Genomic DNA, 25792 nt, shown 5'->3' on the forward strand with positions numbered 1-25792 from the left:
CATTTCAGTTGTACTCATCTCTGGTGATTTCTACTTGCTTGGGCGAGAGGGTTAGTTTCTATCTCTGGGTTTTTTTTGGTAGAACCTTAGGTCCCCACATCCATGTCACCTGTTGCATAATATATCCAAATAAATGGCATGCCCTTCCCTGTCAATAAAAGAGCATGTGATGATAGGAACACCCCACCAACAACAGTAATAACCGATCCTTTTTCTTAATTGAGAATATAAATTTAAAATGTACACACACACACACACCATCCCACCCCCACCTCTAAATTTCATTAAGGTGATCCACAATTTAATGATTGGTGATTGATTACTTCCTGTTTTGAGTCCTGCTTTCTGCCAACTGTGTCACAATAACTACAAAAGACTACTTACTGTTAATGGAAAACCTGTAAAAAAAAACCTCCTAGCAGCATAGGATTCTTTCACCCTATAGATGATGTGTCACCATCACTATTTTGCTTGATACTTAATAGTAGTAACTGCTGATTAAACAACAGAATCTTGAGGATCTCATTTTACACACATTCCTTGCCATGCTCAATGGTAAACTAATCACTCTCAGAAGAACCTTTCTTCTGTTTTTTTCAACTAGTGCTTAATAATCCATTTGTCAAAGGCTGTGATTTATAGAAAATATTACATGAGTGGTCATTAAATACCATTCATTTAACAAGTTTCAAAATGTATCTTAACAAGGAAAAGTAAGCTGGATTGAACAATGAGTTGTAAGGGGAAATGTGTTTAATGGGCGAGTTAAGGGTAGTATTCATTTGTCTTAATATTCTAAAAAAAACCCCAGGTTTTAAACTCAACATATATACATTTTTAATGATTTTAATATATTATATTTTGTCTCACTATCTGGCAAAGATTCTGTAACAGCTACATGGGGCTTGTGACTGAGATATCTCAAGGACAAACCTTTCAATTAGAATAACATATTCAAGCTGGTATCCCCATACAAGACATGGCTCTAGGTCACATGTCACAAGTTCATGTACTACATTCTGAAACCTGTTAGACACTGATTAAACCAGACACAGGAGTGTTGTTCAACACTTCTTATGTGAACTATTTACAACATAGTGACGTGTATTCGTATCTCCGGTGATAGAAAGGTACCCAGTAACTGCAATTGTTCTGTCTGGTGACCTCCTGTTTTTAGGTTTAGTCAAACATTGATATGAAATATCCGGAAGTATTTCTGTCTTCTTAAATACGTCACAGGATAAAACCATGTATTGCAGTGATATTTTTTAAAGACAGGTATATTATTTCTCGCCAAATTGGTACACAAGATCCATTTCAATGAGTCACAGGTATATTGGGCCTTTTTATGAATATGATCATTGACCATATCTGCATGACCAATGAGGAAAAGTATACATTAAAATACCTAGTATGATTTTATTGTTTTACATACTTTTAAGTTTCTTTATTCAGTTCATCAAAATTTTGTCAAAAGCCTTCATTGTATGGAGGGAATATTAAGAAGGAAAAAAAAGAAAGAAATGTTTTATTTAATGACGCACCACTCAACACATTTTATTTACGGTTATATGGCGTCAGACCACACAAATATTGAGAAAGGAAACCTGCTGTCGACACTTCATGGATTACTCTTTTCGATTAGCAGCAAGGAATCTTTTATATGCACCATCCCATGACAGGATAGCATATACCATGGCCTTTGATGTACCAGTCGTGGTGCACTGGCTGGAGTGAGAAATAGCCCAATGGGCCCACCGACAGGGATCGATCCCACACTGACCGTGCATCAAGCGAGCGCTTTACCACTGGGCTATGTCTCGCCATTGTTTAACGACACCATTAAAGCACATTAATCAATTAATCATCAGCTACTGGATGTCAACTATTTGGTGATTTTGACCCGCTACATTTTTCTAATGCAACAAGCTAGGGATCTTTTATATGCACTTTCCCACAGACAAGAAAACACATATCATGACCTTTGATTGACAAAAGATTTAGAACTGCTGGTTTGGTATATAACATTACCACATGATCCCCACGTATAATTAATTACAAAGGATATTGCATGTGAATCAAAGATATAAGATCAACCAAAATCCAAGTAAATTAATGAAGCATGAATATAAATTAAACCCCATGACAAATGCCACATGTTGGCTAAAATAATACATTTTGTTATTAACGTGTTTATATTATCGATTTAAACAATGGGTGCATGTTTCGTAAAACAAAAAAGGTTACATGCAGTTGGACAACTGTAATATACATGTATTTGTTTTTCTTGAATGTTTTTGTTTATACCGACCTGGTGATTAATTGTAATAGGTGTAGCTATACTTTAAAATGACCTACTTGTATACAGTGAAACCCCCCTAAACCGGACACGCTCAGGACCAAGTAAAAAGTTCAGTTTTAAGGGGTATCCGGTTTAGAGAGGTTCTCTTTTGTATTGATATTTAAAAGGGGATGGTGAGAAACGTCCGGTTTTGAGAGAATTCCGGTTTTGAGAGAATTCCGGTTTACAGAGGGTCCGGTTTTGAGAGAATTCCGGTTTACAGAGGGTCTGGTTTTGAGAGGTTTCACTGTATTTACATAGCCCCCATTTTTTACACTGTGTGGCGTCATTTGTCGGGAAAAGCCGGATTACAACTGTTTACTTTTTTTTTTAAATGTAGATTCTGAAGGTAGATTAAAGTGTGAACTCCTACAGAGTGAATTCAATATCTGTATTATTATTACATATTTCAGCCGTCTAAAACATGGTTAACAAACAAAAGTAGTTTAGTGGTAACTTGATCCAACATGTTAGGCTGTGGTTGGTACCAGTTGGCATTTTCAGAAATAGGATTGTAAAAAAACAGAAGAGAAAAATCATAGCTAAATGAAAAGTGGATGGGGCAACATTTATGTGTGTTTGTCAGATTACAGCAAACAACTTTTTATTTAAATAGATTATGGTGGACATGTAATTGCATTCTAAGTCGCAGCAATGAGTTTTCATTTGTTTGTCATTTCGTTTACATTTATGGTTGAGTGAACATGATTAGAGATGCACAAACTGTGCTTTTCAGCTAGGCTGCACATTTACACATCTAGGTCATAGCCGCAGTTATTTATAAAATATACCGGTAATTACTTTATTGCATTTCATGCAGTTTGAACCATTCACAGCAGTCAGCTGAAATTTGTACCATTATGTTGGAGCACCATGCAAAGAGAATCAGATGGATAGATTATTGGATCACTAAGAACAAATGTTTAATCCATTAAAACAAATTGCAACCAATGGACTCTTCATATTAATAGAGCACAATTGTACATACGAAAAAAAAAATATGCTCCAAACTTATCACCCAGCAATCCATTGCTGCTAATTGAAAAGAGTAGTCCATGAAGTGGCGACAGTGGGTTTCCTCTCTCAATATCTGTGTGGTCCTTAGCCGTATGTCTGATGCAATATAACCATAAATAAAATGTGTTGAGTGCATCGTTAAATAAAACATGTCATTTATATCACCCAGCAAGTACACGTAAAGAGAGTGATAGTGTTTCCAAAATATATTTATTGTTTTTAGGTTGTTTTTGTTTGTTTTTGTATTTCCATATAATTTATGTCCAACAGTTGTTTAGTTATCTGATTATATTAAAGACGTGTTTTTTTCTTCAGTGAATAGCCATACAGACCAGATATTCCGTTGGAATATAAATTAGCATTATTCAGAATGTTTTCAGTATTTGATGCCAAAAGCTACTTTCATGATGACCTTACATTATAATTCTTCTGAATTATCTAATAAAATCATAGTTTAATAATGTCATTCTCCAAATTGCTATATACAAATTGAAGATCAGGGCCCTGTTTTATGAAGTGATTTTAGCTCTAAAAAAATCACCTTAAGTGCATATAAGGTACATGTAGTTAGTCATATACTTACATTGATTTTAGCACTAAGATCGCTTCGTAAAATGTGTCCCTGATTTTCAAATATAATCATTATAAGTGCTAATTTGAAAATTAAAATGTTTAATGAGTCTTTATTTTGTTGTATTTTGTTTTGTTAAAATTAAATTTGTGTACACATTTTCGAAAAGATTGTTCAAAGTAGTTAGTTTTCTTACCAGCTTAAGTAAACAGTGATGTGTCAATTTGTATTGTCTTGGGAGATCAGCTTTTAATACTAGTCCTTCCTTTGTTACCTTGATTATTAACAACAAACCTTAAAATGTTTGTCTTATATATCTAGATTATTATTTTTCAAAAAATTTGTTTTTAATTTCAAAAACACTGTTATTGAGGAAATGTAAAGTATGGTGTAATAGAACATGGAGGTTATTTACAGAATTACATTTTTAACATATTAGCCTACTGGTGGACCTACTTAATGTTGCTGATAAGAAAGAGCGTGAAGTTAGCTGAATGACTTTGTTGTTAATGTACCAACATGTCTTGTTTGTGTTTGATGTTAAGTAACAAATAATGGTGTTGTTTACAGTAAATACATTTATATTTTCATTAGTTTCCATATTCTAATTGTATTTCAGTGTTTTGTTTTTATATCATATTTGTGACTGAAAAATAAATCAGAAATAATTGGCTGATGAAAAATGTTCACGTCATACAATTTTGTAGCAGTTGGGTGGTTAATTGGGAGGAGCACATTGTTTAATCAGCAACTGATCATAATCCCAACATGTTATGTAAAATGGAAAACTGATACACAAAATATATATTCTAAGAACAAGGGATTTAATGTACACTTTTCTACAAACAGGATAGCACATACCACTGATATACAAAATACGGAACACTGGTTATAAGAGGAAACACCCAGTTGGTCCATTGATGGGGTTTGATCCTAAGGTCTAGTGTACCTCAGGAGAGTACGTACACTGCCTCTGATGAACATACTACTCCCAAGTTAGTCGGGTTGCCATCAAATATTTATTTAAATTCAGCCTCAGGAATGTGCAGTATTGGTGGAATTTGGCAAGTCTGATAATGGGTCTACATATTTTGTATGTTACAGAATGTTTCTGTCACCAGTTGGAATTTCTAATTGACAAAAATCTAACCAGATAAAAGATGTACGTGTGTTAAACAAACAGTTGATTTAAACAAAAAATCCCCATTTGAACCATTTTTAGATCAACTATTTGCATAAAAAAATACCTGTTGGAAGGGTTCTGTAAGCTGGATGTCGAATGTCTGTTGAATATTTTCTGAGTAAATCAAATATATATTGAACATGAGTGATCAAGGTATATAGTTAATGACAGTTTATCTCCCCAGTCATATATGCATGACTGCATGTTTTCTTAAGTACTGATACATGTATTATTAGAAACCATTTACTAAGTTGTTGGGTCTTTAAATTATTATGTTTGAACATGTTTATTGACCTGAGTTTGTCAGTGTTTCATGTGCAAACTGCATGCCATGTCATTAATTTAGTACAGGGCATATGTAAATATGCTATTGATTTTCATCAGAATCCAGATGTGTGCAAAACCATAAAAACATTTTCCATTGATTGCGAAAGTTACTGATACACTGCAGTTGTAGAGCCATGATGTCACAGCGCTGAGTGTGACATGTTTATAACATATTTAGTATTCAATATTTACAAGTCCTAACAGTATGGATAATAAACAGACATTACTAGGTGATCGAGCATAAGTTGACAGTGATAATATAAAGATCTGTGAAAAGCAGTGTGTACTGAATATTTATATGCATGTACTTAAGTAGTAAAACAGATCTGTCAAATAGTAGAAACTATTAAAACTGATGGTGTGAACCTTGACATGGTCAGAATGGACTGGGGAAAATAAATATTTTTTTTAAAAATTAAAAAATAATGGTGTGGTCATGTGAGTTAAATTCTTTGTTATTTCGGCTACTGTTTGACCTAGAATTTGGTCCTGTAGTACTCCATTTAGAAGAAGAAAAATGTATGCTTTAACATCACTACAGCACATTTTAAACCAATTAGATCTGTTCAGTGTTACATAATATTATATGGTAATTGTGCTATTTGGTATTACAGTGACAGAAAGATGTTACCAAAATTATTATTTTTCACTGCAGACAGGATAGCACATACCATGATGTTATATATATGAAGTGCATCAGGGGTCAACAGGGTGGATTCAATAAGCCTCCTTTTGATGACTTATTTTCTTTTGATAGATCCTTCCTTTGAACAAATTTAATATTGACCAAAATACTAATTGTAGTTCCATATATATATATAAAATCAATAAACCATCTTCAAAAGTGGGATGTTAAAACATTCATTCATTCATTCATTCATTCAAAAGTTCCATGTGACACCCCAGTGCAAGTGAATGCTGTACCACTAAACTACATCTCATTCTCTATTAATTTCACTCTACTGTTAAAGCATCCATGGTGGTACGATCGAAGAATCAACAGCCAAACCCTGAACATAACATTTCCATTAAATAACAGGATAAATACTTGTATGCCAGACAAATATTGCAAGGTACATTGTAAATGATACTATTGTTTATTTTCAGAAGGCTTATCAGTTTGTAAGCTAATTAAGTCCAAAATGAGCAGTCAACAATCTTTTGATTGATTAATTATGCTAATTGCCTTGGGCAAATCCTGCGGCTTGGTTTCAAGTGAAATGAACAAGTACAGGTAATTGAATGTTGGCTTTGATGTACATCAGTGGGATACATTGATTTTTTCACCTGGAGGATGGAAAGATATAAAAGAGCCCGAGAAACACGGAAATAGTATATCTTGATTTATTCTGTGTGTTAATAGGATGATCTTGTCACCATTGTAGTGACAGAAACACAAAAACATTGTTCATGTCATATTTTATTTGATTTTCTTTTTATCATTCAGATTTATTGTATTAAATATTGATTTTGAGGAATATAGTTCTTTCTTTGCATAGTTTATTGTTATTTGTGTTCTGTTTTACACCTGTAATATGATTGTGTACAAGTATGAAAACAACATAAACTAAACTAAAATTATTGTTCTTTACCAACTTAAAACCCCAACTCAGATACTTTTTGGACCACATTTCTTCACATTACTTTTCTTGTTGTTTATATTTTTACCTGCTACAAAAATAGTAAAACAGGTTATAATAAACTTGCCTGTTTTTTAAGAGTTTTCTTTTTAACACTGCCATTATTTCAGCGGAAACCTTTTCTGAAAAATATATTACTCTCAAGTAAATGTGGTTTACCGGTATTTAATTAACTATACCGTTTTCTTTGGTCAGTTTATGGTTTGTGATTTGGTTACTGTTTTCAGACTAGTTTTCAACAAACTTTGTATAAAACACAGTAAAGTGAGAACATCCTATTTGTTTTTCAGACATGCCAGTAGCCCAGTCCCCGTGCCCTGGAAGCCCCGTTCCTGTGGGATCTCTGGCAGACAAACTGAGACTAGCCGCCAGCAAGGGACAACTGGAGAAAATACAGGAACTCTTGGAAGCTGGAGCAAGCTTTGAGCCAGACAGGGTAAGCAAAGAAAGAAAAAGAAATGTTTTATTAATGTAACAGAAAAAAATCAACCTCCACTTAAGGGATTCGAACCAACTGAGCTAATAGGGAAATTCCCACTAGCTAGTGCCAGTAGGAGCACTTTATACCAACACTACAACATTAACAGTGCACTCGACACATTTTTATTTATGGTTGAGGGGTGGGAATTCTCCTCGGATCAGCTGTTTTCCTCTCATGGAACATTGCATTTCCTCGCATTTTAAATCATCCTTTTCTCCAAAATGTGTTAGATGGCACAGATTTTAAACTAGGATTTCAAGAATTTTTGGGACCCCTCTAGATTTTCTCTTTTTTACAGTTCACCAATTCCCACCCCTGATGGTTATATGGCATCAGACATAACTATGATTAAGAGCTCACTAGACGGGATAGTACAAACCATAGCCTTTTGTTATACCAGTTATGGAGCATTGGCTGGAAAGAGAAATAGCAGTCGGCAGCCATAAAATGTGGCATTTTAATATTTTGTTGTTAAACAGAACACAATTGTTCTGTTCCAAAAATATTTAAATTGTGAAATTAATTATAATCATCAACTGGGCCTGTGACCAGATGTCTGTGATGTATGTAGCCCAAACACCCGTTGTGTTTGGTTAATTTGGGATCAAAGTAAGTAAAGCCTAATAAAATGAATGCTTCTGTCTAATTTAGCAAATATAATTAATGAGCAAACAGGATACTAAATTTTGAAACACATAAACTAAGATCTAGAGTCTTCTGGAGACATTTGAGTCCCCAGATATTTTGTCACCAGCACCAGCCTAGTGGTTTGCCACTGTATTCAGGTCTAAGTCTCACTCTAGCATATCAGTCATTTATTTTCTAGTTTTGTCATGCTTAAATCTAATTAAGATTCAAGCATACTGTCCTGGGCACACTTCAGATATCTGGGCTGTTTGTACAGGATAGGGGTTAAACAGACCTCGACATGAAGAAAATTGAGAGAGTGATTAATTGCTCTCCTAACTTAGATTATGGCGAGTCATTTAAGATATTACCATACTGATGCTACATAAATTCACATGCTAAATTAGGGAGCTAAAAATGTCTCTCCTTGAACTAGTCTCAGGTGAGTGAAGGGAAGTAAGAGTCATACCTCCCCTTAAACTCCAAGATTTGGTTAAAGATCAGTTATTTCAAGAGTGAGAAGTTGGGATAGTGGCCTTACCCCTCCTCATGTGAGTTTGTTAACTTACTCAGGGTTGAAGCTGGTAGGCCTACTGTGATGTGAGCCCAGCACCTACAGGTCTTAGTTTACAGTGTTCCTTGACTGGTGTATCATGCAAAGACAATTGGTATGTGCTCTCCTGTCTGTGAGAAAGTGCATATAAAAGATTCCTTGCTACTAATAGAAAAATTAGCAGGTTTCCTCTAATGTTAGGTTTAGACTATCAACTGCCAGTGAAAAGTTGGCCAACATTTTGCTGTCATGACTTCTGAACGCTCTTATAACTCTGTTCTCGTCATATATAACCCATTATTTGTTAATCTGAGCACACTCGTTATAAATCGGGAGTTGGAAAAATTACAATGCAAACCATCGAGTTGGCCTACTTTGTCATGGCATTTGACAGTCTGAGCCTAGCATAATACTATGTCAAAATTATAAACATTTTGACATCCAATTTTAAATAGCTGATAATTAATATGTAATCTGCTCTAGTGGTGTCATTAACCAAACTAAGTTTAACTTTAAAAGCCTTAAGGCTGTTTCAGAATTGATTATATAGACAACTCTTTAATTTTTTTGCTGAGCTCAAAATTAACATAACTGACAAAATTAGTGATGTTAGCATTTATCATTACCATCAAAAAGATGTTTTATGTTCCATTTAAGTATAATAACAATAAAGTAAAGACAGTATAAATTAATTACCGGTAAGATTAGTATGTGATTAATTTAACACCCTTATAACTGAATAAATAACAAAATATCTGGGATATTCCCAAACAAAAATTGCAAGCTTAATAAATAGCTGGTAACAACCTTGCGGCAAGGTAGTAACTACTGCGTTTCGAGCTAGTATTTGGAACCTTTTTACAACCTTGCCGCAAGCTTGCGACGAGCTTCTTGCAACCTTGCTGCAAGCTTGTTGCATGCTTGCGACGAGCTTCCTGCAAGCTTATTCAGTTTAAGCTAGTATTTGAAAACAAAAACATAGGTGCTACATGTTGTCAGATACTTAGGCTACAAAATTAGTTTACCTGTCTGATAGACATGTTCCATTTATGTGGGATAGTCTTGACTAAACTAATATGCTAAAAAGCTCCTGGTCCTATATTCTTCTTCTTCTTCTTGTTTTAGGTTATATTCCTCCACTATCTGGAGATCCACACTGTGGTGTAAAGTCATTTGTTTGTTTCTTCTTGTTTTCTTTTTTCTCCTGTTCCACCAAGCAGGATTCAACCAAACTTGGTCCAAATGATCCTCTTATATAGACCTGACCAAGTGTTGTTATTTTTCAGGCCAATAAAAATTCCAAGATGGCCACCCTGGCCTCTGAATAACTGAGACATTTTTAACTTTTACTCAAGTTCCACCATGCAGATTTAAACCATATGTATTCCTAATGATCCTCTCATGGCCCTGACCAAGTTTGTTATTTTTCGGGCAGATTTAAAATCAAGATTGCTGCCCTGGCCTCTGATTGACAGAGACATTTTTTTGCTTCTTTTCAAGGTCCACCAGGCAGGTTTCAATCAAACTTAGTCCAAATGATTATCTCATTACTTACTAAGTGTTGTTATTTTTGTGGCTGATTCAAAATCCAAGATGGCCACCCTGGCCTCTGATTGGCTCAGACATTTTCAACATCTTCTCAAATTCCACCAGGCTAATTTCAACCAAACATGGCCCATGTCATCCTCTCATGGCCATGCATATGTTATTATTTTTGGGGCCAATTGAAAATCCAATTATTACAAGATGATTCTGTTTTAACCATATTATTGTATTATCATTCGTATGTATTAATATTAATTTTGTTTTAATTATTATTGTAAATACTATCTAAATCTGTAACATGTATGTTTGGTTGGTTAGCCACTAGTACTGTTCCCACTGAATTTGATAAATCATATGAGAAGTTATGAATTTAAAAAAAATAACCATGAAAATGATTTGGACTTAGCTTTTTCTCCACAAGTGTACACATGCTTTCACAGTTGAAGATATACATGCAGCAAGCTTACAAAAATGAAAACATGCTTGAGGGAAGCTTGCACAGTTGAAGATATGCATGCAGCAAGCTTGCGCAAGCTTGCAAAATGAAAACATGCTTGCGGGAAGCTTGCACAGTTGAAGATATGCTTGCAGCAAGCTAGCAAAAATGAAAACATGCTTGCGGGAAGCTTGCACAGTTGAAGATATGCATGCAGCAAGCTTGCGCATGCTTTCACAAATGAAAACATGCATGCGGCAAGCTTGCAGAAATACTGACTACCTTACGCGAGCTAAATGTTAGCTTGCAAATAGCTTGCATTGCTTGTACTACCTTGTAACAACCTTGTAACTACCTTGCAACAACCTAGCCGCAAGCATGCATTTTTGTTTTGGGATTGTACTTTGTATTTACAAATGTCTTATTATGCAGTTAGAAGATAACCCTACACTGTTTTCTGATTTGCAGTTAAGTTTTAGTAACTGTTTTGTATACCAATCACTTATAAAATAAAATTGTATTACAACCTAGTATATACATGTATGTATATTGAGAAACAAAATTGCACAGACATAAATCTAAGTAACAAAAACATAACACATGGTCAGGGCCGTATTTCCACACAATGCATGGAGTCGAATGGGCATTTGGCAAAATAGTGGAATGATTGATAAAATAATAATTACTGCACCATGCACCCACCTCCCCTATGTGATCAATTTTGGAACTGCCCTTACCACATGTGCCGACACACGTGGTTTCAGTCATTGCCCACAAATTTCACATCTCCCAACTGATTAAGTACATGTAATTGTTGTTCCCCTTCAGACAGATTACCCAATCATTTACACACTTTAATTTGCTGTAAATAAATAGATTGGTTCTAAGCACAGAGTAAACAGACAGGAGAACCAGTGTATAATGGCCATGTTGTCCCATTGGATGTCGACCAACACAGCTGTCCAAAGTTGTGGCTCATCCCCGTCTTACGATGACTGTGCAACACCGATGTATGTACATGAAAAAAACAAAAACAAAGAGCCTATATTTGGTTCCTGAGCGATTTGTTTAAGAAGTTTAACACAGCCGTGTGTACAGCCGACTGTGCGTATAGATTAAATTGTGGAAAACCTTGGTGGATCTTGCAAAATCCATAAGTTAAACACACGGTTGTGTAAATGGTACACAGTTTGTCCATGCTGTTTGACTTTGGGTTCATTCAGATTTCTCGGCATCACTGAAGGAAGGAAGTGAGCGAATGTTTGACAGTACCTCGGAATATTGTGTAATCAGTGAGTAATTAAATATGCAGGTGTCGGACATGGTAATTGTGACACTCGAGTAAATGTTGAAGAAAGATTCTGCTGCCAATACCAGACCTTGCTGTGGAAAAACAAAATTGAGGGGAGTGATTAGTTGTTCCCCTAACTTAGAATATGGGGAGCCATTTAAGATATTGCAATATTGATACCATGGCCCGTGCTTATAAAACTTTTAGAGTCCAGACTCAATCTCTAATGACGTCACACGCATACAATTTGTATGGTGTTGTCATGACATATGTGTCTCAAACTCTATTAGAGTCTTGAGTCTAGACTCTAAACGTTTTTATAAGCACCCGTCCATATATTATAAATTCACATGCTAAAGGGAGCAAAACAATACTATCCCTGAACTGGTCTCAGAGAAGTGACTGGGAGTAGGTGTGTGATAGCTCCCCTTGAATGGTGAGGTCTGTTCCTGTGTAACAGAAAGATGTTTTATGATAATGAAGGAAAGAAATAATTTTTTTAGATATTTGAAAACGTTATGAAATGATTTGCACAATTATAGTATGTCCACATGAGCCACAAATTTCAACCATTTACAGACTTTACAATTGGTTTGAGACCTTGTTTTTTGTGTGTGTGTGAACAGAAACATTTTCATATCTTCAGTTAACTAAATAACATCCTTGATCTGTGTATTATGGGACTGGCCTTGATACCTTTTATGAACTAGATGCAGGGGTAGGAATTAAAGAATATTTCCATTTGCTGGGGGAGGGGGGTACTGATAACCTACAAAAATTCATTAGCACCCTCACCCCTTTAGTTGAAACCATGTGACTGATAGATATGCAATGTTTTGGGGCTATCTTGAGAAACGTTTTTTTTATTATTATTATTATTATTATTATGTGGATTACAGTACCGGTAGTTTTGCCAACCATAAAACAAAGAAAAAATAAAATCAACATACATTATTATACATAGACATAGACATAGACATAGACATATAAACAAATGTACATGTACATATATACATATACATATATTTACTCGTGTCCCTGTGATTTCTACAAGCCTCGAGTGGGGGTGGGCAGGGGGGCTGAACATTAGATTCTTCATCTGTAGATGTCATCCTTGATGTGTGCATTGTGGGAAATTGCCTCAATATTTTCAATTCAATTCACAATATCCTATAGTTGTGTGTTATTGGGAACTGCTTTGATAAATTCAATTCAATACACAGTATCCTATGCTTGTGTGTTATTGGGAACTGCTTTGATAAATTCAATTAAATACACAATATCCTATACTTGTGTGTTATTGGGAACTGCTTTGATAAATTCAATTAAATATAATTGGGAAATAAATACACAATATCCTATACTTGTGTGTTATTGGGAACTGCTTTGATAAATTCAATTAAATACACATTATCCTATACTTGTGTGTTATTGGGAACTGCTTTGATAAATTCAATTAAATACACAGTATCCTATACTTGTGTGTTATTGGGAACTGCTTTGATACAATTCAACTGCTTTGATAAATTCATACACAGTATCCTATACTTGTGTGTTATTGGGAACTGCTTTGATAAATTCAATTAAATACACAGTATCCTATACTTGTGTGTTATTGGGAACTGCTTTGTTAAATTCAATTAAATACACAGTATCCTATACTTGTGTGTTATTGGGAACTGCTTTGATAAATTCAATTAAATACACAATATCCTATAGTTGTGTGTTATTGGGAACTGCTTTGATAAATTCAATTAAATATACAATATTCTATACACCTGTGTGTTGGGAATGGCTGTAATAAATTCAACTGAATAGACACCATCATCTACTTGTGTGTTATGGGGAATTGCCTTGATATTTTCAATTGATTAAACAACATCCTTGATCTGTGTGTTTTGGGTAAAGCTGGGACATTTACATATTAAGTTAATGTGTAAAGAGAAATCGGTTCACAAGATTATATTGTTGACTTGTGTGCTGTGACTGCATGCTGCAGTGAGCTCTACTATAAACTCGATTACCCACCTGCTGTTATGCAGAGAAACATGGTGATCACAAAAACCATTTTTAACATGCACGGCTGCATGCAGTTTTTGTCTGGGTTGTCACTTTAATTTATGAATATGACCTTTCTATTAAAACTATCTCTTACCATTAACTTTTATGACTTTTTAAAATTTATTTTTAAAGTAATGGTCCATTAATTATTAATATTTATAACAAGCTAGTAAGATGTATGTTGTCTTTTAAAGGCATACTGTCACAGATTTAAGGACTTTATTTCTCTAAAAATGGATAATGAATAAAAATTACATTAATTGTTGGAAACCAAATCTAGCTATCGCATTACCTTAACTGAACCATGATGGAGTGAAATCCATGTCATCCTTCTCGGCAATTTTATTTTTTGAATTATGGACCATTGCCATAATTCAACTATTTTTACAAAATGTTGTTAATAAATGGAGTATGGTGGTTATGAAGATGGTTGAATAAAGTACATTTAGTGACAAATCAAATTATTTTTGTTCAGGTAATATTCTGTTAGACCATTAAATAGGTCAGTGGTCTGTGACAATATGCCTTTAAAGGAGTTATTTCAGATGCTTATCACTTTATTCACAACATGATGCACGGTCGGTCTGGGATCGATCCCCATCGGTGGGTCCATTCGGCTATTTCTCGTCACAGCCAGTGCACCACGGCTGGTATATCAAAGGCCATGGTATGTGCTATCCTGTCTGTGGGATGGTACATATAAAAGATCCCTTGCTACTAATGGGAAAATGTAATGGGTTTCCTCTCTATGACTGTGTTAAAATGACCATATGTTTGATATCCAATAGCCGATGATTAATAAATAATTTGCTCTAGTGGTGTCATTATACAAAACAAACTTCTTTTTTTTAATTCATAACAGGTTGTAGTTTAGTAATAATAATTTTTAAAATTGGCTCAGGTTTAATGGGTTGTCAGTTCAATCATCATCTGTAGCTTGTTTTGTAGTTACCGGGTGGATGGGTTTTTTTTTATTGATTGATCAGTGTAATATCAGTTTCATGTTTTCTTCAGCTCCATACACTTTCCACACATTGAGTTGTATTGATAATATTAGATTTTTTATGTTGATCATAATTTACCTTTGTTTGACACCCAATAGTCAATGTGGGGTTTTTTTGCCGAGGTTTTGTTAAATGCATGTGCTAAATTCAGTTCAATTCCAGATCATGTGGCACAGTTATATATCTTCCAATACCTAACAGTCTTTTATTAAACAATGGGTCATTGTTGGTGGTCGTGGGGTGGGGTGGGGGGGGGGGGGAGAGAGAGGGGCATTAAACAAATACTAGTATTCTTTTACTTTGCTCTTAAAAACATATACCAAGAGTGATTTAAGTGTTATATGAGGCTTCTGAGAATTATTTGCATAACCCATTATTTCCATGTAAATGATGTCCTAAATTTAATGCACGAATAGATTATGCAAAATTAAATTTGCAAGAGCATTACACAAACGAAATAATCGTTCTCACAATTTTCAGAGGTCTGTATGTTTTGTCACACTGGTTACCATCACTTACAGCTTTGATTCATATTACTAATGTCGTTTTAAGCCTTGATTGTTATTCACAGTTAGCAGTAAGATATTTTTTATATGCACTTTACTGCAAACAGGATAGTGCTTACCATGGCCATTGATATATTTATATCATAATACATGTAGTAAAACCTGTCTAAACCGGACCCTGAAAAAATCGGAGTCCTGTCAAAACTGGCTAAGTTTCATGGTCCCGAATTTTGTCAGTTCTAAACTGAGATGCTCTACACACTGGATTCTGTCTAAATGTGATAAATATTAGGTCCCCGGCATTTTAGACAGGTTTTTCTGTATAGGCAATGACATCTTATAGAAAGTTATTTTTGTAGCATAGACTGCATCATTTATTAAATATTCCTAAAAAAGCATGAACTTTAACTGGTTCTTTTTGACCTTTGATCTCTGTAACCAATATGTTGAGAGTCACAGTGTCTTGTTCTGTGATACGACCTGACCCGGCTTGTTAGCTTGTTACTGTGACCGTGGTCTAGGTAAACCTGACATCTAGAGTGTCTCCATAGATGTGTGTGCTGTGTTTGACCAAGAGTAATGATCACCAGCCTGATGTGTGTAGATGATAACCATTGGCAAATCCAGATTGGAGGGGATGGGGGGGGGGGGGTGTCCCTTGATCTCTCTTGCCTGTTTGAATAGCCCTTTTAAATGACTTTCTTTTCTTGTTTAAATCCATCATCGACAATATACAACACTAAATTGAAAACCATTAGCAGATCCAGAGGGAATCATTGAGGTCCCATGACATATCATGCCCATTTTAAGTGCCCTTTTTATTTCATTTCAACTTATTTTCGTGCTTATATCCAATTAAGGTTCAAGCACACTGTCCTGGACACACACCTCAGCTATCTGGGCTGTCTGTCCAGGACAGTGGGTTAGTTGTTAGTTGTTTGTGGTTAGTGAGAGAGAAGAGGGTGTAGTGGCCTTACACCTACCTACCCATTGGACCCTTAAGAACTCATTCTGGGTTGGAGTTGGTACCGGGCTGCGAACCCTGTACCTACCAGCCTGTAGTCCGATGGCTTAACCACTGCACCTTTTTTTAATTTTTAATTCATCATCCACAATATACAACACTAAATTGACCTAAAAATGTGTCTCTTGAGCATTTTTATTTCAAAATTTTCCCGAAAGCATGCTCCTGAACCCACCCACTGGAGGTATACATCTTAATTCCTTTGACAGCTTAGCTCATTTCCCTTCGACAGACTCAAAAAGACTTTTTAGAATATTTTTTTTACCTCTCCCCATTTACAAAATGTTGGATTCCCCCCTGAGACCAGCTACCCGACCTGTGTGTATGTGTGTGTGTGTGTGGTGTGTGAGTTGTGTTCTCTGTGGTGAATCACCCAGCTCATTTAGATTACAGGTACTCACACTGGTGTATTCCCAGCCGGTAGAGAACCCACTCGTTCTCTGTGTGTGTGTGTGTGTGTGTGTGTGTGTGTGTGTGTGTGTGTGTGTGTGTGTGTGTGTGTGTGTGTGTGTGTGTGTGTGTGTGTGTGTGTGTGTGTGTGTGTGTGTGTATCGTGGTGCAGTGTCAACTCTCTATCATGTCAACAGGTGTACATGAGAACTTACACAAAACAAACAAGATCAATGTGCACAATGGTAATTATGTAATGTAGCACCAGGGCAGATACGGTGGTATAATATCCGCCCGGTCCCCTCCATTATTATTTTTAGTTAGGGTTGAGGGAGGGTTAGGGGGTTAGGGTTAGTGTTAGGGTTAGGGTTGGGGTTGGGGTTAGTGTTAGGGTTAGGGTTGGGGTTGGGGTTATGGCTGGGGTTAGGGCTAGGGTTGGGGTTAGGGTTGGAGTTAAGGTCAGGGTTAGGGGAAGGGGGGACCGGGCGGATATTTTTCCGTTTTACATCCAATATCCAATGATTAATAAATCAATGTGCTCTAGTTATGTCGTTAAACAAAACAAATGTTTAATTTCCATAACTAATCCTTCCATAGTGCTCCATCTCCCTCACTACCCCTCTCGCCATGCAGTACCAGTGGGTGTGTATGACAGTGTATCTTAGTAGTGATGAGCTGTGGTATGTTCAACGATTGATTCCTATTGGGGGGGGGGGGGGGGGGGGGTGGCAGGATGTAGCCCAGTGGTAAAGTGCTCACTTGATGCATGGTCTGTCTGGGATCGATCCCCGTTAATGGGCCCATTGGGTTATATCTCGTTCCAGCCTGTGCACCATGAATGGTACATCAAAGGCCCTGGTATGTGCTATCCTGTCTGTGGGATGGTGCATATAAAAGATCCCTTTTGCTACTAATGACAAAATGTAGCAAGTTTCCTCTTTATGACTGTGTCAAAATAACCATATGTTTGACATCAAATAGCTGATGGTAGTGTCATTAAACAAAGCAAACTTTTAACTTTGATTCCTATTGGTGAATAGAATCAGTATCTCTTCTTCCAGTCAAACAATAACAATAAATATCTGCCTGTTTTGGAATTTAAAAAAATAGTATTAAAAGGATTATGTTTATTGGTATTCCCCTTGCATATGTATGAACATAGTTCCATGGCAAATTGCTTTTCATTTACATAGTTATCGAATTCTCACAGAATATGATCCCATATTTTTGTTGGGAGAAATGCTCCTTGATACACAATAAAATTAATCTCCTATTCTCTGTATTCAGTCGTCATCAAAGGTGTTGGTGTATATTTCTTTACTGATGAGCTTATATTGGTTTAATATACCAGTAAAGCGAAAAGAAACAAGCCTGAAATGAATAATGTCAAAGTACCTTAGCCAATAATCTCTAGTTGTAAGTTAGATATTGTGAAATTTGTTATTCACAAACCAAGTAATCTTTTTATGATTGATATGTGTGCATTTTGGATTTAGTATTTTGGTCTTGTCAGAGACAAGAGTCACATAAGGTGATAGATGTAAATGTTTCATTTCCCATGATGATCATATTCACTGCATTAAGGTCTGGTAAAATTTGGCTGTTTAAGCATCAATTTTTAGAAAGTGGAAGTGTCAGTTCAATCCAATTTGACACAAATAGAGCAGTAATACATTTTGTTAGACAAATAAGTGCATACATATATATACACATTCTCTCATTCATTCACTCACACACACATGAGAGAAAGAAAGGGAGAGTGCAAGAGAGGGTGCTGAGAGAGAGAGATAGAGAGAAAACAATTGAAGGAGAAAAAGAATGAGACTTACTGAATATAAAGCATCAAAATGAGGCATCTATGGGACAAGAAGAGAAGGTACTGCTCTGCTATAATATAATTATTCTAATAATTCTATGAAAACCTACAAGAGGTTGCAGACCTCGTCCACCACTCCCCTGAGACTAGTTCCAAGGAAAGTCATTTCTGCTCCTCTTAGCATGTGACTTTATATGGTATCGTACTGGCCTCTCTGGGGTCGTGGCAGGCCATCGGTCTACAGGCTGGTAGGTACTGGGTTCGGATCCCAGTCGAGGCATGGGATTTTTAATCCAGATACCGACTCCAAACCCTGAGTGAGTGCTCCGCAAGGCTCAATGGGTAGGTGTAAACCACTTACACCGACTAGTGATCCATAACTGGTTCAACAAAGGCCATGGTTTGTGCTATCCTGCCTGTGGGAAGCGCAAATAAAAGATCCCTTGCTGCCAATCGGAAGAGTAGCCCATGTAGTGGCGACAGCGGGTTTCCTCTCAAAATATGTGTGGTCCGTAACCATATGTCTGACACCATATAACCGTAAATAAAATGTGTTGAGTGCGTCGTTAAATAAAACACTTCTTTCTTTATATGGTATCAGTATGGTAATATCTTAAATGGCTCCCTGTAATCCAAGTTAGGGGAGCAAGTAATGACTCCCCTCAATTTCTTTTCACAGAGAGGTCTGGGGTTGCACATCAGAGAGCCAGATACTTTAGTGCAGCTCTCTACACAAACAAAAGCACCCATACACTTAAATGGTACACACAGACACACATTTATGTGTGCATACATGCATGAATGTATATAATCTTTTTCATACATAAAATGCAAACACACACTATAATGTCACACATTTAGATTTAATGTTTGATTATATGATTAACTATGGAGCCTGACAAGACATGTCCAGACTTGGCCGACATGAAAGAGATATAATTGGGGGGAATATTTACACCGACAATATTTGATTTGTAACTTGACTTGCTAATGATAAACGAAACCATCCTGGCCAGTTTTAACTCTGTGTGGACCACCGGTAGGTCAAACAACAGTGGCCAGGCAAATCCCTGACTTTATATTTAATTCTATGATCAATACTGTTGATGATCAGCATTGAGGAAAGTTTATTCTTCGAAAGGAAAAAATAAATTTAATTTGTTCTTTATATGTTAATATTGGTCCGAGTTGAGTTTTGCAGTGGAGGATCAACGGGGGGGGTGGGGGGGGGGGTAGGATTCCAAACCACCTGTATGTTTTACTCGGTTAAAACAAATATTTGTTTTGTTAACTTTGATGTGAAAAGTCTATTTTTTTTATAGCTAAAACTTCTGATGTAAGTGTGTGTATGACCTTTTCATTTTGTTGAAAATGTCTGACAGTAAATATAATTTAAAAGATCTAAGAAGCCTTTCAACTTTCAGTTGCTTTACGATCTTGTAGGACCCATGAAGGTGATTCTGGCTCTGCAGGTTGCACATCACCATTAACTTTTCCATACATTTCAATATATCAAGAGAGCTATGTGACTGTTATTCTTAGGAAGTACAGTAGCTTGGTAACTACAATGTATAAAAAATAATATATTGGTTGACCAAAAACATTTTGAGTTATCAACCCTGCCAGTGCACCACCTCGTCTTGCAGTTATTTAGGTGGAAGCATATGACTTGCACATTATCACTTGGTACTAAAAATAACATATAACTTCAAACCAGGGGGTTATTTACATGTGTATACACTATGTCAACCTTCTTGTAATCATTTGAAAATGCATTTCAGTATTTTATGTTATGTTTGTTTTTAATAAAGAACTATTTCTAAACTGAACGATGTTAAGCTTTAATGGTTACAATTTGTCCTTTTATTCATCTAACCATCCATTTAACCATCCATCCATCCATTCCATCTATTCCTTCCATCTATCTGTCCATCCACCAATCCGTCCGTCCATCCGTCCATCCATCCATCCATCCATCCATCCATTCATCCGCCAAGGTATAAATTTTACTGTGAGATTATTTAATACTATTTAAAGGGACATACCCTAGTTTTTAAACACTAAAGCATATTTTTTTACTATTAGATAGCCGTTTTTGATAACTGAAATCATACTTTACTTAGACTTTATAGTTTAGATTATCCATTTCCGTACATTTGAAGTGTTTTTGGTCTTCCTGATGTTTTTAACATCATAAAATGTATTTACCATATTTTTTTAAACGCATGTGCGTCTGAAAAGTAATAGTTATGGAGTCGAGTTTTGGTCTATTTTTAGAGGGTATTTCACCATTTCAAAGTCACAGAATCATGTTTCACTCAATTGTAACTTTATCCGAATGTGTTAAGGTTTGTAGATTAACTAAACTTAGTGTTAATGTTCACGGGTTGAAACTAGGGTCTGTCCCTTTAAGGCATAAGTACTTCAAAGTCAGCCCACTCCTACTTCTGGGTGATTATTTCTGAAACACATACAGGAATGTAAAATTGCTAGTTTATAACTCATTATTAGTTTGACTGTCATTTTACATACAATTTACACATTAATAGTTGAAGAAGAAGAAAATACATAATACACATGAAAACAAGTTTGTCAGGGTATGGATATGTGAGATACAATACTGCTTTCTGTACCGATGATTTATTGAACTTTGTTGTATTTGTTGCATTTCTGGTATGCTATCATTTTATAAATAACATATAAAAATTAAAATGTACCTTTTGGTGCATTTGTGAAACATGCATTAAGTCTGATATTGAAACGGCTGAACTAGGATTAACATTTTTAATACCAAACTTTTTAACAACTGCCGTATTTCCCACTGTTATTATTGCCTAATACGGGGGTCCACACAAAAGAGCATAGTTAAGTGCTGTAACTTGATATTATAAGCAATAAATCAATGACACAGTTCTTGTTATATGCATCAAGATAAACATGAAAAACCTGGCCAACAGAATCAAACATTGTCATGGGATATTCGCCTAACTCTGGTACAGCAGTATGAGAACCCACTGAAGCTGGTTTCAGCCTAACTGTGGTACACGCCTGCTGCAAGCACCTGTTCAGGATTTCAATAAGGTGTGCAGGTAGATTGATTCCTGGGTTGAGTCAACAAATGCAGGTCTCTGCTTTGGGCTAATTCTCGGGTGTTTGCGACTGTTCGGAATGCACTTGGTGCAACATGCAGTTTTTACTGTCGACAACTGGTGTAGAATGCCCTACATTAAATAGCACTCTCCGATGAATGTGTGTGCTTTTTAACATTCGGGGTAAACCGAGGACAGAATTTTATCTGGCTAACTGCTGCCAGGACAGAAAGAAAGCTATTCTTGTAATGTAATTAAATAAGTTCCAGATTTTTTTTTTTTATCATAATAGTATTTTGAAGACAAGGTCTTAGTAAAATCTAAACTGTTTGTAATACAGAATCCATTTCAGCAATTAATTAAAATACAGGTTAATTTGAAGTTGCTAGCGTGGGTAATTTTTTTATTTAAAAAAAAAATATATTTAATCATTTGGAATACATGTAGTTCAAGTTTATTTATTTTAATTTTATTTTACCTGCAGTCAATGTAGATAAAGATGCACTGATGGCCAAATATTAAAAGTTGTACATGTTTCTGCGCTGTTGCAGACCCATGCATAGTTTGGGGGGTGGGGGGTGGTGGTTATGGGGAGGGGGCAGTGCGTAACCCAGAAAAGAACCTTTGTGAGTGGTGATATTGTAAATGAAGGTCACTGTTGGAAATCCTTTTTTTTTAAATTGGACATCACGGATATGTGGGGGATGCACGCACATCTGATACACACATACACCCCAGGTACAGGCTTGCTATTGTATTGTATAGTACTCAAAAAAAGATGTTTGTAACACAACCTGTATGTTGCTTCAAGTAGATGATGATATCCGCTGGTAGAAAAAGCAACTCAAGTAACTTAAAACTGTACAAAATGTAGTTGCATTTGTATTTTGCATTAGTAAACAATGCTGCTAGGAATATTTCAGTTTTTCAAATCTAGCAGACTGGAAAAAGTACACAACACCAATTGATTTAACCATTTATTATGTACTAGTTAGAATGGGGGAAGGCATTTCCTTAAACATTATAAATGTTACTGTTTAATAATGCTGTTTTTCTGCTGTAAAAATGGGGAACTCCTACAAACATTATCTAACAGTATTCCGGTGAATAAGCTGTATAAACATAATTGTTTTACATGTTAGTGTTAGTGCATGATCTGTGTACATATATAACTGTTTATATGTTGGTTTTCATTGTAGGATGGAAGGACATGCTTGCACTATGCAGCTCAGAATGGCTACGCTGAAGTGTGTAAATACCTAGCTCAGAAATGCAGCGACACTGATGCTCAAGATGTGGTGAGAGCTCTATTAGGCTTGTCAATATATATACTACAGCAAAAACGTTCAGCAATTTGGTAAATGTGTTATTAAAATAAAAGAAAACTTGTGATTTTCAAAGTGAAATCAGACACAGGGTTTAATTTGTGCCCCATTTGTCAGTATAAGTAACAGGAGCTTTTTAGTACAAAATGAAATGTGTAACTGTCATGATTTTGAATGTAGCTTGTAGAAACAAATTGCTGAACGTTTTTCTCATAGTATATATAGATTTTTTTATGCATGAGGATTATAATACACCTAAAGGTTATTTTTATTTCTGTTCTTTTTTTCTCTTTTTTTCTCTTTTTGTGCTCATGTAAATGTGTTGCGTCTTTTAAAAAACTCATCCTACCATGACTACATTATTGCATGGTGTTTCCTGTTTAAATACATTGATGTTGAACTTTAACAGTGTTCTTTGAATTTGCGGGCCCCCTGTTTATAAAAGTATTTTAGAGTTTTACAAACTTAGAACCTAGAGACTTAATGATATGCACGGAGGTGATGTATCTTGGTGGTAGAGTTCTAACCCCAACAGCTATGGCTTGTATTGAATTGCCCGCTCGTTTCACATTTGGTAGATATTTGGACTTGCTCTCGATTGTATCTGTCATCTTCATCAAAAAGGGATAGCACCAACTGGTACCAATTACTTTATCCCACACTTTTATAAGCATTGTAAAATGAGAATCATATGCATACAGAGACCAATGATTGACAGATGCATGCATGCATGCCTGCACACACAGATTGTCTTAGTAAGCAAAGGCAAACGGACACAGAGAAAAAGGTTTTCTAGAATTCCGGATTTTTAATCATGTATACGGTGTATCCAGTTTTTTCAGTGTTTGTCCAAAACTTTCCATATTCTTCCGCTTACAATACAGTTTCTACTGGTGCTTTGCATGCCTTCTGAATGGGGGCTGCCATTTTAAACCATTGGGCAACCCAAGTCCTAAGGCCAATCTTGGTACCCAACAAACAATGTGAAATTTTTTTGATTTTCTTTCGAAACTCACTTTCATATTTCTGTGGTATTTACTATCCTGTCTGTTGGATGATGCATATAAAAGATCCCTTGCTGTTAATCGAAAAAGAGTAGCCCATGAAGTGGTGACAGTGGGTTTCAGCTCTCAATATCTGTGTGGTCCTTAACCATATGCCTGACGCCATATAACCGTAAATAATATGTGTTGAGTGCGTCGTTAATCAAAACAGTTCCTTCCTTCACTTTCATATTTGCAGACATACAGGAGGTCTAACTTTGCTTGCTTGCCTGAGTCCATACACACTCAAACATATCACAGGATACCCAAACATATCACAGGATACCCTGGTAGTTGTAAGTGAAACATCCTCTGTAATGGTCCAGGTACAGTGCTGGCTCGCACGGCCTGTCCATCCATTACACTATATGTAATTGATATAAAATTACACCCTTCGCTAAGACCCAGTGGGCAGTTAATCAAGAGGATATAATTGCCGCATTCAGAGTGGGCTGGTATTATGTACCTTGTACAAACCTCCACAGCAGAGTTTGTCACAGTCCAGTGCCATTTTAGCACCTTCATAAACAAACAAATACTGCCACTGTGACCCCTCTAAGACCTGGTGAATGGTGTTGTTTATTTCTTTCCTTTCTTTGTGGCTTTGCCGGCCTTTTGAACCCACAGAGCCGGTGATCCAGTTAAGAACTTCTACTTATATTGTATTCCAGTATCAAGTTGTGTTTGTTATTTCTTGAGATATGCAAGTAATTTCCTCTGGACACTAAAAGTCATAGGTATATGTGAAGGGGCTCTCTGTGGGGTACGGATCAGTGAGATCACTCCAGATTAGACAATTGAGTTGAGGGGGGGGGGGGGGGGTGTCTCTTTTTTTAAGGGCAAAGACTGATTTGTTTTAGGGCAGATTTTGTGTGTCTGTGTGTGGTGTGTGTGTGGTGTGAGTGTGTGTGGTGAGTGTGTGGTGTGAGTGAGTGTGTGTGGTGTGTGTGTGTGTGTGTGTGGTGTGTGTGTGTGTGTTTATTACTTTTGGTGTTTTTGCCATTACATGTATTAGTATATGAATGGTTTCTATAATGTTTTTTTGTTTTTTTTTCTTTTTTTTCTTTTCTTGTTTTTTGGTTGTAAGTGCTTTCACAAATCTGGATACTTTAAAAAATAAAAAAAGGTCACCACCTTAAATGAATTGCCATCTCAAATGCCAATGTTAACAGGTTTTAAGGAATTCCACTCTACCAGTACCTAGGACTATAGGATTCACTTTGGCAGTGTAAAAATTTCCTTTTTAAAATATTGTTTAACAAAATTATTAAATGTTGTCTCTTAATATAATTTTACATCTTGAGTTTTATTATGTGTTAAAGGCAACTAATGAAATATACATAATTTTATGCTTATTATTTTAAGTTGAATTGTCTACTTATTTAAGTTTTAACTTATGTATTAATATATACCACGTGTATGTAGCCCACTGGTAAAGCACTGGTCTTATGTGTGGTTGGTCTTGGATCGACCCCCTTCTGTGGACCTATTGGGCTATTTCTCATTCCAGCCAGTGTAACTA

At 35.9% G+C, this 25792-nt stretch overlaps 1 protein-coding gene across 1 annotated transcript in view; it reads left to right on the forward strand.

Moving 5' to 3' along the window:
- Positions 1-25792, forward strand: part of LOC121370807 — a 100040-nt gene that overhangs the window by 45825 nt on the left and 28423 nt on the right. The window contains exons 2-3 of the mRNA XM_041496284.1: positions 7370-7515; positions 23102-23200. Of these exons, the coding sequence (XP_041352218.1) occupies positions 7370-7515; positions 23102-23200 (245 nt within the window). The remainder of the gene's footprint in view (positions 1-7369; positions 7516-23101; positions 23201-25792) is intronic.

Source organism: Gigantopelta aegis, chromosome 4, assembly GCF_016097555.1.
Source record: "Gigantopelta aegis isolate Gae_Host chromosome 4, Gae_host_genome, whole genome shotgun sequence".
In the NCBI taxonomy this organism is placed as follows: Eukaryota; Metazoa; Mollusca; class Gastropoda; order Neomphalida; family Peltospiridae; genus Gigantopelta; species Gigantopelta aegis.